We start from the raw sequence: 13,959 nt of genomic DNA on the forward strand, positions 1-13,959 counted from the left end.
GGAAAATCACCAAAATCCCCAGAATAAGGGCGAGCAAAGAGCTGAGGCTGCATCTGCAGCTCCAACTTCACATTTACTGATTGATTTTCTTTCTTTAGAAATAAAAACTATTAAAGAGGAATAATAAAATGTTATGTATTCATGTCATTTATTTGAATGTTTTTAATTTTTAACATCAGCTTCTGGAAGCTACGGAGGCTAAAAGGTGACAAAATTAAATGAATAAATATGCCATGAAATACATATTTGTAAATCTCCCTTTAATAAGTTAAATGTGCCATAATGCCAATAAATGATTAAATTTTCCACTAAATAATTGAATATATTATGAAACATGCCATGAACAGCAGCTGACCCCCATCACAGGTGTTTTACCAAATTCTGTGACCCATCCTATTCTGATTGCTCTTGTTTGTCTTCAAGATGTTCATGTAGATAAATGCTCGCTATCGCCCCCTGTGGTCACAGAACATGGTGCACCACCTGGTCCAGGTGTTTGACGTTGTGGTGGAAAACTTTCCAATCAGTCTGGAGTCGATGTCTTGGTTTGAGTCTATAAATAACTCCAATGACTTTGATCAACTTTCTAATTGATCTGCTACAAACTGGCTGAGCAGCTCCAGCCTCTGTGTCTCTAGCTCGCTCTAAAATGTCTCACCAGTTCAGGTCAGAGGTCATTCAGGTTCTGCATGAACAGAGCCGCCATGTTGGAACACAAACCAACAACAGAACCAACCAATGATTAGACAGGATCAATGTTAGCCCCGCCCACTGAGGGTGATGGGTTTGAAATGATTTAATGACAAGATGCTCAGACAGCAGCCATGAAATAAATCAATACAGGGAAACACTTAAAATATTTAAAATGAAACATTTCTTTAAATCAGTGGCTCCCAAAGATTTTCTGGCCCCTATGGGTCACAATAAAATCCCCCAAAAGAAAAAAGAATCAACTGGACTCACATCGTTCAACCAGACATAAACCTAAACACACATTTAGTTTTCAAACTCCACTGAAGTTTATTTCTCACTTCAGGTTGAAACAAAACAAACTACAAACCATCTTTACAGTAAAACACTTTTATGTAACTGTTTATTTTTTCATCCATAACGCTTCCTGCCGCCCTGCAATGGCACTGAGCCTCCACTAGGGGGCGCGCCCCACACTTTGGGAACCACTGCATTAAAAGGACATTTTATTATTTAAATTCATTTCTAAAGGTAGATTTCATTTAATAATTCTATGATGCATTTATTGAATTAATGGGAGATTTAAATGTATTTCATTTTATCTTCATTTAATTTTGTCATTTCTAACCTCCTGTCTGTCAGGAACAAATCTATAATCAATAATTGATGCTTCGGTACTTTGATCAGACCTGGAATAATTTTTCTGACTATAATCCTGCAATTGAAGCAGCAGCATGTTGGCATTAATATTCATGAGACTCTTTAACTGGTTCTGTTGGACTGGTTAACCTGCATCCTGTTGGCTTCAGCTCACATCTTTTATTCTTTATCCAGATTGAAGAGCTGCAGTTTGTCAGAGATCAGCTGTTCTTCTCTGGCCTCAGCTCTGACCTTTAACCCCTCACATCTGACTGAACTGGACCTGAGCAACAACATCCTGAAAGGTTGTGGAGTGAAGGAGCTCTGTGGTTTCCTACAGAATCCAGAATGTAAACTACAACGATTACAGTAAGTCACCATGTTTTAGTTTATTGCTGATGTTTGTGATGTGAAAGTTTTCTTGCCACTAACCTGCAGACGTCTGGCTGATATTCTACTGATCCACTCTGAGGGTCTTCATGGTAAAGTCTGCTTTCTTCTTCTATGGTTTGGTCAAATTAAAACATCTGTGTTTTTTAGAAACGAGGAAAACTGCTGATAGACGGGAAGATGGAATCAGTTAAAATACTGATGCCAGTTTAACGTTTGAATCTCTTTAAAGTGGAGGAGCTCAGATAAGTCGGCCAAGATTTCCTGAATTGTGGGAGATCATTTCTGGGCTGATATTTCCATGTGAAGCTGATCTTATCCACTGATCTTCTCCCCCTCAGTAAAGGTCTAAATATCAGCCACTGTCCTCTTTAGCAGTGACAGGTTTGCCTGACAGGCCGACCCTGGAGGTTGTGTCTGCATGTTTATGGTCAACAGTAGTGATCCTAGTGTTGCCAGGCAGAATCAGCAGCTCAGGATTTTTCACATGTTGGAGCAGAAAACTGCAGCCAGTTCAGCTCCACTTTCAAACCTTCATGAAATCAATTTTTCTCCATTTTCTACAGATTGACTTTGTAACAGTTCAGTTTCTATTCTGTGAATAATTTGATAGAATTCATCTGAAAATCAAAGTTCATATCTTCTGCTGTAAGAAACATTTTCCTGAGTTTGTTCCTGGACTTGGAGCCAGAGATTCATTTAGTCTCTGAGTTGGACCGGCTGATCTGAGGTCAGAACCAGACGGCATTCGGACTGGAAATCCCCCTCATGTGGAGAAGGTCAAAGGTCATTCAGCCCAGTCTAGAAAAGTGAATTTGAGCTTCTAGAATCTGACAGGAACAAATCTATAATCAATGACTGATGCTTCAACACTAAAATCCTCCAACTCATCATGACCCAGTATCAGGTTCTGGTTCTGGTTCAGCTCCTAAAGTCACTTTGACATTAAATATTCTCCATGACTTCATGTCTTTATGGCTGATGAATAATGAAATAGTTGAATTTCTCTGCATTAATCTCCATTAGTTGGTTTTTCCTCCTGATTGTTGGTTTTGTGTGAAACTTGGATGATTTGCTGCAGAAGCTGAGTTTGTATTGATGGAGCTGCTGGTGGAGCTGACAGAGTTTAAGAGCTGAAGTCAGCAGGTCTTTATTGAAGCAGCAGCATGTTGGCATTAATATTCATGAGACTCTTTAACTGGTTCTGTTGGACTGGTTAACCTGCATCCTGTTGGCTTCAGCTCACATCTTTTATTCTTTATTCAGATTGAGGAACTGCAGGTTGTCAGAGATCAGCTGTTCTTCTCTGGCCTCAGCTCTGACCTTTAACCCCTCACATCTGACTGAACTGGACCTGAGCAACAACAACCTGAAAGATTCTGGAGTGAAGGAGCTCTGTGGTTTCCTACAGAATCCAGAATGTAAACTACAACGATTACAGTAAGTCACCATGTTTTAGTTTATTGCTGATGTTTGTGATGTGAAAGTTTTCTTGCCACTAACCTGCAGACGTCTGGCTGATATTCTACTGATCCACTCTGAGGGTCTTCATGGTACAGACTGTTACTCCTCTCTGCTTTGGTCAAATTAAAGCTTCTGTGTTTTTGTTTTATTAATAATGATATGAAAACCTGCTGCTAAAGAGAAAGATAGAATAAATTAAAACACTGATGTCAGTTTAATGTTTTAATTTCTTTCTAATGATAAATCAGCCCTGATTCCTTCATTTTGTGAGATCGTTGATGGGCTGATATTCCATATGAAGCTGATCTTCTTCTCCTCAGCAAAGCTCTAGAAATCATCCTCTGTCCTCTTTGCTCTGCAGTGAGTTTGACTGACAGACCCACCAGGTCAGGCCTCCATGTTGATAGTTAGCAATAGTTTCCCTGCTGTTAGCAGCTCTATGATTTTATTGGTTTATTTTATGATTGTATTGTTTTATTTAATGATTTTATTGTTTTATTTCATGATTTTATTGTTTTAATTTATGATTTTATTATTTTATTTTATGGTTTTATTGTTTTATTTTATGATTTTATTGTTTTGTAACATTCCAGACAAACAGAATCAGCAGCTCAGGATTTTTCACATGTTGGAGCAGAAAACTGCAGCCAGTTCAGCTCCACTTTCAAACCTTCATGAAATCAGTTTTTCTCCATTTTCTACAGATTGACTTTGTAACAGTTCAGTTTCTATTCTGTGAATAATTTGATAGAATTCATCTGAAAATCAAAGTTCATATCTTCTGCTGTAAGAAACATTTTCCTGAGTTTGTTCCTGGACTTGGAGCCAGAGATTCATTTAGTCTCTGAGTTGGACCGGCTGATCTGAGGTCAGAACCAGACGGCATTCGGACTGGAAATCCCCCTCATGTGGAGAAGGTCAAAGCTCATTCAGCCCAGTCTAGAAAAGTGAATTTCAGCTTCTAGAATCTGACAGGACCAAATCTATAATCAATGATTGATGCTTCAACACTAAAATCCTCCACCTCATCATGACCCAGTACCAGGTTCTGGTTCTGGTTCTGGTTCAGCTCCTAAAGTCACTTTGACATTAAATATTCTCCATGACTTCATGTCTTTATGGCTGATGAATAATGAAATAGTTGAATTTCTCTGCATTAATCTCCATTAGTTGGTTTTTCCTCCTGATTGTTGGTTTTGTGTGAAACTTGGATGATTTGCTGCAGAAGCTGAGTTTGTATTGATGGAGCTGCTGGTGGAGCTGACAGAGTTTAAGAGCTGAAGTCAGCAGGTCTTTATTGAAGCAGCAGCATGTTGGCATTAATATTCATGAGACTCTTTAACTGGTTCTGTTGGACTGGTTAACCTGCATCCTGTTGGCTTCAGCTCACATCTTTTATTCTTTATCCAGATTGAGGAACTGCAGTTTGTCAGAGATCAGCTGTTCTTCTCTGGCCTCAGCTCTGACCTTTAACCCCTCACATCTGACTGAACTGGACCTGAGCTGGAACAACCTGAAAGATTCTGGAGTGAAGGAGCTCTGTGGTTTCCTACAGAATCCAGAATGTAAACTACAACGATTACAGTAAGTCACCATGTTTTAGTTTATTGCTGATGTTTGTGATGTGAAAGTTTTCTTGCCACTAACTTGCAGACGTCTGGCTGATATTCTACTGATCCACTCTGAGGGTCTTCATGGTACAGACTGTTACTCCTCTCTGCTTTGGTCAAATTAAAGCTTCTGTGTTTTTGTTTTATTAATAATGATATGAAAACCTGCTGCTAACGAGAAAGATAGAATAAATTAAAACACTGATGTCAGTTTAATGTTTTAATCTCTTTCTAATGATAAATCAGCCCTGATTGCCTCCATGTTGATAGTTAGCAATAGTTTCCCTGCTGTTAGCAGCTCTATGATTTTATTGTTTTTTTTATGATTTTATTGTTTTATTTTATGATTTTATTGTTTTGTAACATTTCAGACAAACATCCAGAATCAGCAGGTCAGGATTTTTCACATGTTGGAGCAGAAAACTGCAGCCAGTTCAGCTCCACTTTCAAACCTTCATGAAATCAGTTTTTCTCCATTTTCTACAGATTGACTTTGTAACAGTTCAGTTTCTATTCTGTGAATAATTTGATAGAATTCATCTGAAAATCAAAGTTCATATCTTCTGCTGTAAGAAACATTTTCCTGAGTTTGTTCCTGGACTTGGAGCCAGAGATTCATTTAGTCTCTGAGTTGGACCGGCTGATCTGAGGTCAGAACCAGACGGCATTCGGACTGGAAATCCCCCTCATGTGGAGAAGGTCAAAGGTCATTCAGCCCAGTCTAGAAAAGTGAATTTGAGCTTCTAGAATGTTGACAGGAACATATCTATAATCAATGATTGATGCTTCAACACTAAAATCCTCCAACTCATCATGACCCAGTACCAGGTTCTGGTTCTGGTTCAGCTCCTAAAGTCACTTTGACATTAAATATTCTCCATAACTTCATGTCTTTATGGCTGATGAATATTGAAATAGTTGAATTTCTCTGCATTAATCTCCATTAGTTGGTTTTTCCTCCTGATTGTTGGTTTTGTGTGAAACTTGGATGATTTGCTGCAGAAGCTGAGTTTGTATTGATGGAGCTGCTGGTGGAGCTGACAGAGTTTAAGAGCTGAAGTCAGCAGGTCTTTACTGAAGCAGCAGCATGTTGGCATTAATATTCATGAGACTCTTTAACTGGTTCTGTTGGACTGGTTAACCTGCATCCTGTTGGCTTCAGCTCACATCTTTTATTCTTTATCCAGATTGAGGAACTGCAGTTTGTCAGAGATCAGCTGTTCTTCTCTGGCCTCAGCTCTGACCTTTAACCCCTCACATCTGACTGAACTGGACCTGAGCTGGAACGACCTGGAAGATTTTGGAGTGAAGGAGCTCTGTGGTTTCCTACAGAATCCAGAATGTAAACTACAACGATTACAGTAAGTCACCATGTTTTAGTTTATTGCTGATGTTTGTGATGTGAAAGTTTTCTTGCCACTAACCTGCAGACGTCTGGCTGATATTCTACTGATCCACTCTGAGGGTCTTCATGGTAAAGTCTGCTTTCTTCTTCTATGGTTTGGTCCAGTTAAAGTTTCTTTGTTTTATAAAAGCACAAGCAGCTCCTCCCACCATCACATTGAACCAATCACAGCGTTCATTTCACAAATTACACCTGCAGAGAGAAGGTCAAAGTTCAGATTGGAGACTAAAGGCTGATAAAACTCTGATATTAGGATAATTAAATGTCTTAATATCTACAAACAATCAGATATAAAATCTGATAAAATGTCATTATGTCCAAGACAGACTGAGGCTAAATTCACTAAATAATGATGTTCATCCACATCTCTGACCTTCTGATCATAAATGATCAATAAACCATCATTGATCAAACCGCAATCTTTATTAATCTGTAAAGATGAACAGATGTGGAAACATCAGGAATCAGTTTGACATTTAAAATTAATCTGAACTGAAATCTTAGAGCTTAGTCCAACAGAAACTGTTACATTTTAATACAGCAGCATCAGTTTAAGTAAATTATCTGAAAATATTATGGAAATATTTTCCAAGCTGTGAATAAATGTGAGGTAAACAAAGTATTTCCTCCCCTTTTTTGGTTATGTCTAATTTCCAGTGTCTGAGGTGAAGCAGCAGCAATCCTGTGAGTTTGTGACAGATGTAGCAGTAAGTTGTGATGTTGACAGAAGGAGCTGGATGGAGGCACGGTGGGACAGCTGATAGCAGAGCAGCTTTATTTCTAGACAACTTTAAACAGCCACAGGACCAAAGAAGACATGAAGCAGCAGTCACATGATCCAATAATCAACCAATAAAACCATCAATAGGAGATAAACATCAATACAACAGCCCTGATTAAAATAATAAAATAATCATACAGTCAGTCAGTATGAAGTCAATGGAAATAGAGCAAAATAACATTAAAATGACAAAATTCAAAACCAATTTAAAGTCATCATCTCAGATGGTTTTTAGAAGGGATTGATAAGCAGACTGGGAAGAGGCCTGTCTGATGTCCAAGGGAAGAACATCCCATAATGTAGGCGTTGCTATAGCAACAGCATGGTTTCCTCTGAGCTTAGCTTCATCTTCTCTGCTGTAACAGCTGGGTCAAGTAGGGCGGGGTGAGGCCATGAAGAGCTTTAAAATCAGGTCAAATCATTTTAAAATGAATCCTAAAATGTCCAGGCAGCCAGAGCAGGAAGGCTGAAATACAGGAAGTGAGGTCAGACATTCAGGAAGTGAGGTCAGACATTCAGGAAGTGATGTCACACACTCAGGAAGTGAGGTCAGACATTCAGGAAGTGAGGTCAGACATTCAGGAAGTGATGTCACACATTCAGGAAGCAGCTCAAAGACCAGCAGCAGCATCTGGATCCTCCTGTTCTGATGCTCAGTCTGAACTACAGCTAGTTTTCTTCAACAGGTTCCAACATTTTTCCTAAAGAGTCTGAATTATTTTCCAGATGTGGTTCAGAGTAAAACCTGGAAAATGAATATTTGTTATTGGCTCCACCTTTTTAACTGGAGCAACATTGACCTTTGACCTTTTAACCTCCAGTTAAATTTCACCTCGGATGTTTGGAGGAAGAAATCTGATGTTTGTTCTGAATTAGTTCTTGTTTCCATGGTAACAACATTAATATCAGATTGGTTGTGATGCAGCATCCTGTGTAACAATGTAACAGGTAGAATCAGTTCAGTTTTCACTCATGTGTTCATGTGTTTATGAATGAGTGAAGTGTAATTATTGCAGCTGTTGATCCTTCAGATAAATCACTCAGTTCCACTCAATAGAAGGTCAAAGGTCACTGTGGAAATGAGCTGCTTCCATTAAATCACTGCAGCATTGATTAACAGCTCTAATGTCACACTTTGGTTCTTAAAGTCCATTTTAATTCCCGACCAGAACCACTGAAGGCCCGACTGAAATATTCTAACAACACATCATAATAACATGTTCTGGTTCTGCTGGTTTGGACTCTAGAAACCAGTTTTACTGGATCAAATATTAAACATCAGTTCATCGTGTTTCTGGGACTTTTACATTCAGTGAAATTAATTTTCTACATTTTTATTATTAATTTGTTCATATTTCAGTTTTAACCTGCATCCTGTTGGCTTCAGCTCACATCTTTTATTCTTTATCAAGATTGAAGAAATGCAGTTTGTCAAAGATCAGCTGTTCTTCTCTGGTCTCAGCTCTGAAGTCCAACCAACATCTGACTCAACTGAACCTGAGAGGAAACAACCTCAAAGATTCTGCAGTGAAGGAGCTCTGTGGTTTTCTACAGAATCCTGATTGCAAAATACAACAATTAATGTTGCCCTCCAACACTCGGCTCATCAACGAATCACCACCAACTGTAACTTCTACATCCACTGCAGATACGTCTTCGCCGAGACTCGACTTCTTTCTTTCTCATCAAGATGAATCACACAGTCAGTATGTGGGACCTTCCAGGACAGATAGGCAGATGACTGGGATTTTTAATTTTCCCACCTTAATTCCACAAAGTAAGAAAGTTTCCACAGAAAAGCCTCCAGAACTTGTTGACAAGTTAGAACCACCGTGTTTAAAATACAGCAGACAAGATACAGCAGGAAACAACCAAGATGAAATAATGGAGTCGGTTGGACATGTGAGCCACTCCGTCCCAAACAGATCAGCCTCTACTGACCTTCTCCAGACTTCAGGATCTGGTTTGAGAAGAAGAGACCTCAGTAACTCGTCTCCTTCTCTCCTCTGTCCTCTGATTCATCAGGATCCTCCTCTAGACGTCAGTATCTTACCCCGAGCTGCTAGTTTACCCAACATGAAGCTCCACAGCAGCTTTGAGGAGTTTACTCCTGGTTTCTGTGGAGATGCAGATGATGAAACCTACTGGTTCCAGTGCTCCAGTCCAGGCCTGTACCAGTGCAGAGTGAGCGGCCTGGTGTTTGACATGAAGGGAGGAGGAGACGTGTTTTACAGGGTTGTTCCCTGGAACAGAAGATTACTGAGCCCACATGGCAAGAAGCCTGCAGGACCTCTGTTTGACATCAGCTGCCAGCAGCAGTCTGTGGCTTAGCTTCATCTCCCTCACTGTGAGGTCCGCTCCACAGGACGATGTCACTTCCTGTCCGTCGCTCATCTACATGACGAAGGCGTCGAGTTCATCGGACCTGAGAGGATCACAGAGACTCACATCATCATCAGCATCACAGGGTTTTCTGCTTTTGGGAACGTCAAGGATGAAGATTCTCCTCCTGACCCGGTCCGAGCCTTGGTTCTGCTGTTCTACAAACCTCCAGCTGATCCTGAGTCAGAACACGAGATTAATGTGTTGATGCTGCCAAAAAACGTTGTTCTCAACAATGTGCTGCGTTTCAGGAAGAAATTAGACGATAATGAAAGATTCCTGGAGAGGCCTCCAGACTGCAAACTGCAGCCGAATCAGGTTTACTCTCTGTCTGTCTCTCCTGGTGGCGACTCGGTTCTGGTTCAGCCCAAAGAAGCCGAGTTTGATGCAGAATCCTATGAAAACTACCTCTCAAAGTTCTGTGTTTCTTTTGAGAAAATGATGAAACATAGTCTGTCTCTGAGGGACAGCAGCTCCTGCATCGTCTGGGAGAGACAAGTTTGTCTTTCTGCTGCCGGAGTCAGAAGATCCTGTGGACCGACCCGACAGAACCTCAGTCCAAAAGAGCAACTGATGGAGATAAGGATCAACTTCATAGATGGGATATCAGGACCGGTTCTGCAGAGTTTGATGGATAATCTGCTTAAGGAAAAAATCATCAATGACTCTGAGATGGAGGCAGTGGAGGCAGAGAGAACCAGAGGAGACAAAGCTCGAGTTTTAATCGACACGGTGAGGAGAAAAGGAGATGATGCAAGTTCTGAGATGATCCACTTCCTCTGTGAGCTCGACCACCGCTTCTCTGAACATCTGGGGCTGATGTGAGGAAGAATCAGGCAGAATGTAAAAACTAATATTGAGACCACTGAGAGTTAATTTTTCTGTTAAACTGAAAATATTGAACCTTCAGTGAAGCTTCATTGTTTTGATTCAAAATGATGTTAAACGTTGCAGAGGTTGGAGATACCTGCAGAAAGATCTGAGCTGAATATTACTGAGCTGGAAGTGAAGAACAAACCATCAGGCCTGGTGGTTTGATTCTGTGGTGCAACAAACACGAAGAAACACTTTTATTTCTGCCCTCCAGGGGGTTTACAAGGACTGACACATACTGACCAGGCTAAACCATACAATGATGCCAACAATAAAGCAGCATTGCAGCACAGTCAACAGAAATTACAACAACCACCGGCGCACCAGCTTCCTCATACATACAAAGGCAGCGCGCCAGTATGGCTCCCATTCATACCTTAGTGACAGTCATGCCCACCTCCACACTCCCACCACCCACGTGCCAAAGCCGTGTCTCCTGCCACTTCTGCAGCTGCTCACTCCAATCATACGGCTCCTACACTGTGGAAATGGGATTCAGACTTCAGTGGTCATACACTTATTATATGTCCATTATAGAGGCTAAGCCAAAGCTTTAAGCCCCTGAGGTGGTACACCGGGGTAAATTTGACACGCCGATCACTTATCCGCTGATTGAAATGAGAGCCGTGCTTGATGTTAGTCCAGTTCATCCATTTATTTCCATGACTCGGCAATCATCATCTTATTTCCTTTGTACAACAAGTCATTCCTCTAACATGTTGTCAATAACACCTCTAACATAGTTCCAGCGATCCACACAGCATTCATTCAATAGCATTGCGTCACGTTAATATTGCGTTGTGTTGCGTTGCGGTCAAAAATTGTTTCCCCCTTTCGGGTGGAACACACCTCCTGTCATCAACACCGCATGCTACCTAAATAGACAGCTGACAGATCATGTGACCCAAACCATTTAGAATACAGAAAGGCACAATCTGCTCCTACACACCGGCCCCTAATTGTTATGGCAGGCATACATAACAATTATACAATAACAATAGGAGCAAGTGAATACATATCTGTTGATTTACACCCCTTGTATCAAACAAAGTTTGGTAACAGGTCTTTCAATAATATTGTTCTTTGTCTGCAGTTTTACAGATCGCGCCATGCCTTTTTTATCACAGAAAACCGATATTACTTTAGCAAGAGGCCAGGAGCCACGTGGGGCAGATGAATCCATGATGACAACGACATCTCCAGATTTCAAATTTTGTTTCTGTTGATTCCACTTCTGTCTTTCTTGCAATAGGGGCAAATACTCCTTGATCCAGCGTTTCCAAAATAAATCTGAGATGTATTGAACTTGTCTCCAACGACGCTTCACATACATATCTGAGGGTTCAAACAGCCCAGGTGCTTTTTTTTTTTTCCTCTCTCTTTTTTCTTTTTTTTTTTTTTTTTTTCTTGAATGAAGCAAGTAACTTGACCTCCTCCAACCACTGTTCCCACCGTTTCAAAATATCCAGTGGGATGACATCATCCCATCCACAGCTCCTCCTACAGAGCTCTTGCTGCATCATCTTAGCAGGTAGGATGGCTGGTGACAGAAAACCCAAAGGATCGTATACTGAACTGGTGATGGACAGCATGCCACGTCTGGTTGGAGACTGATGTTTCATCTCAATCTTAAATTTGAAGGAGTCTGACTCGACACACCACAGTAGACCTAAAACTCTTTCAGCTGGGAGGTCATCTTGATCCAAGTTGAGCTCTTTTAAATCCTTTGCCCAGTGTTCTTCTGGGATAGACTGCAACACTGCTCGACTGTTACTGATCCATTTCTCCAACTGAAAGCCACCTCTTTTACAGAGAGCATTTAATTCATTCACCATTTTTATGGCCTCTTCCTCTGAACCCAAACTCATCAGGCAGTCATCAACATAAAAGTTTTGCTTGACAGCAAGAACAGCTTGATCAGAAAAATCATCTTTGTCATCTGCAGTTTTCTTTAGTGCATAACTAGCACAGCTTGGAGATGAAACGGCTCCGAACAAGTGCACAGTCATTCTGTAGACTTTCAGTTCTCTGCTGAGGTCTCCTTCTGGCCACCAGAGAAAGCGCAGAAAATCCCTGTGTTGTTCTGCAACCTTCACCTGATGGAACATGGCCTGAATGTCACCCATGAATGCTACAGGCTCCTGCCTGAAGCGAAGGAGTACTCCAAGTAAGGAACTGGTAAGGTTCAGACCTTGTAGTAGTTCTTTATTTAATGATGTTCCTTGATAAGTGGCTCCACAATTAAACACCACTCTTAACGAACCCTTTTTTGGGTGAAAAACACCATGGTGAGGAATGTACCATACTTTCCCAACTGTACCTTTCAACTGTTGATCTGGTACTTGCTCGGCATAACCTTTTTCAATAACATCCTGGAGGCAACTTGAATATTCCTTATGAAGTCGAGGGTCATTTACGAACCTCCTTCTTAATCCAAGTATCCTCTGCTTGGCTACAGAGTAGCTATTTGGTAGCGTAGCATCTGTGTTCTTAAAGGGTAGTTTCAGACAATATCTCTTATCCTGTAAAATTGAAGAGGATTCCATGATTTCCATAAAACGAATGTCTTCCCTTGACATTTCAGTTTTCTCTGAGGTTTTCTCATTGAAGTCATGGTCATACTGTTTGTTGAGCAGGAACTCCAAGTTAGATACAGAGATCTTGTTTACTAGAGCAGAACGTGGCTTCACTTTAGTACTGCTGTTATTTCCATCTTCATTCAATAGACCATTGATCACCCAGCCCAACACTGTCCTTGTAGCATATGGGCCATCTCCACAGCTGTTGACCACTTCCCAAGGCTCTAGTATCTTGGGAGCGTTGGTTCCTATCAACAAGTCAACATTAGCTTTTATGGTGGGGATTTGAACCTTTGACAAATAAGGCCATCTTTCTATTTCTGCAGCAGTAACAATATTATCTGAAGTAACTGGCATTTGCTTCTGTGTAAGGACTTCTGGCAGAGGATGAAAGTTGTTTCCATTCAACCCTGATACCTCAATGCCAGACAATGAATAAGCAGTAACAACCCTTTCCTGCCCCATTGTTTTTAAGAGAAAGTTAGTCCTTTTCCCTGAGATGTTTAATCTTTGCATAAGATGTTCTGAACAAAATGTAGCTGTACTACCAGGATCTAAAAAAGCGTATGTCTGTATGACATCCACTCCCTTGGTAGATTTTACTTGTACTGGAATAATGGACAGAATACAGCGACTCTTTCCGGCCCCTGTATGTCCACATGTCTGGGGAAGAGATGATGGTTTAACTCCTGTTGGCTCTTTTACTGGTTCAGGTTCAGAATTTGCCTTTGGAATATGCAACACAGTTGGGTGTCGTTGATCACAAATTTCACAGATTAAACGTTTATTACAATCTCTGCTGATGTGACCAGTACACAAGCATCCAAAACAAATCCCTTTGTCCTTCAAAAGACGGATTTTTTCTCTGTGTTTCTTGTTTTTAAACTGTTGGCATTTATCCATAAAGTGAGCACATGAACAACAATGACAGTATGGCCTTTGTGTCTTTGATCCATCTTCAGAGTAATCCACTGATGTTGCTGTGGTAGCAAAACTACTCCCTTTACTTCTGATTCTTGACTGTAGCTTGAAGCTGCTGGAAGACCTCAGGCCAGCTGTATGTTGTGGTGCATACACTTCAATGTCACCAAAAATTGGATCAGACAAGATCCTCACATGTTTCTCCAGAAATACAACCAAATCAAT

At 40.7% G+C, this 13,959-nt stretch overlaps 2 protein-coding genes and 1 long non-coding RNA gene across 37 annotated transcripts in view; 1 reads left to right on the top strand and 2 right to left on the bottom strand.

Annotated features, from left to right (window-relative positions):
* The window catches only part of LOC114136412 (NACHT, LRR and PYD domains-containing protein 14-like), a 337,230-nt gene extending 327,605 nt beyond the window's left edge, over positions 1-9,625 (top strand). The window contains exons 10-14 of the mRNA XM_028004297.1: positions 1,525-1,698; positions 2,986-3,159; positions 4,594-4,767; positions 5,981-6,154; positions 8,392-9,625. Coding sequence (XP_027860098.1) covers positions 1,525-1,698; positions 2,986-3,159; positions 4,594-4,767; positions 5,981-6,154; positions 8,392-9,310 — 1,615 coding nt within the window. The 3' untranslated portion in view covers positions 9,311-9,625. The remainder of the gene's footprint in view (positions 1-1,524; positions 1,699-2,985; positions 3,160-4,593; positions 4,768-5,980; positions 6,155-8,391) is intronic.
* LOC114136418 (NACHT, LRR and PYD domains-containing protein 3-like) overlaps positions 1-13,959 on the bottom strand; it is a 476,176-nt gene that overhangs the window by 156,534 nt on the left and 305,683 nt on the right. The window lies entirely within an intron of this gene.
* Positions 1,411-6,106, bottom strand: LOC114136485 (uncharacterized). The gene is made up of 2 exons (XR_003593814.1): positions 6,069-6,106; positions 1,411-1,612 (listed from the first exon to the last, which is right to left on the bottom strand). It is a non-coding gene; the product is annotated as an uncharacterized LOC114136485 (long non-coding RNA).

The sequence above is a fragment of the Xiphophorus couchianus genome, chromosome 21, assembly GCF_001444195.1.
Source record: "Xiphophorus couchianus chromosome 21, X_couchianus-1.0, whole genome shotgun sequence".
NCBI lineage: Eukaryota > Metazoa > Chordata > Actinopteri > Cyprinodontiformes > Poeciliidae > Xiphophorus > Xiphophorus couchianus.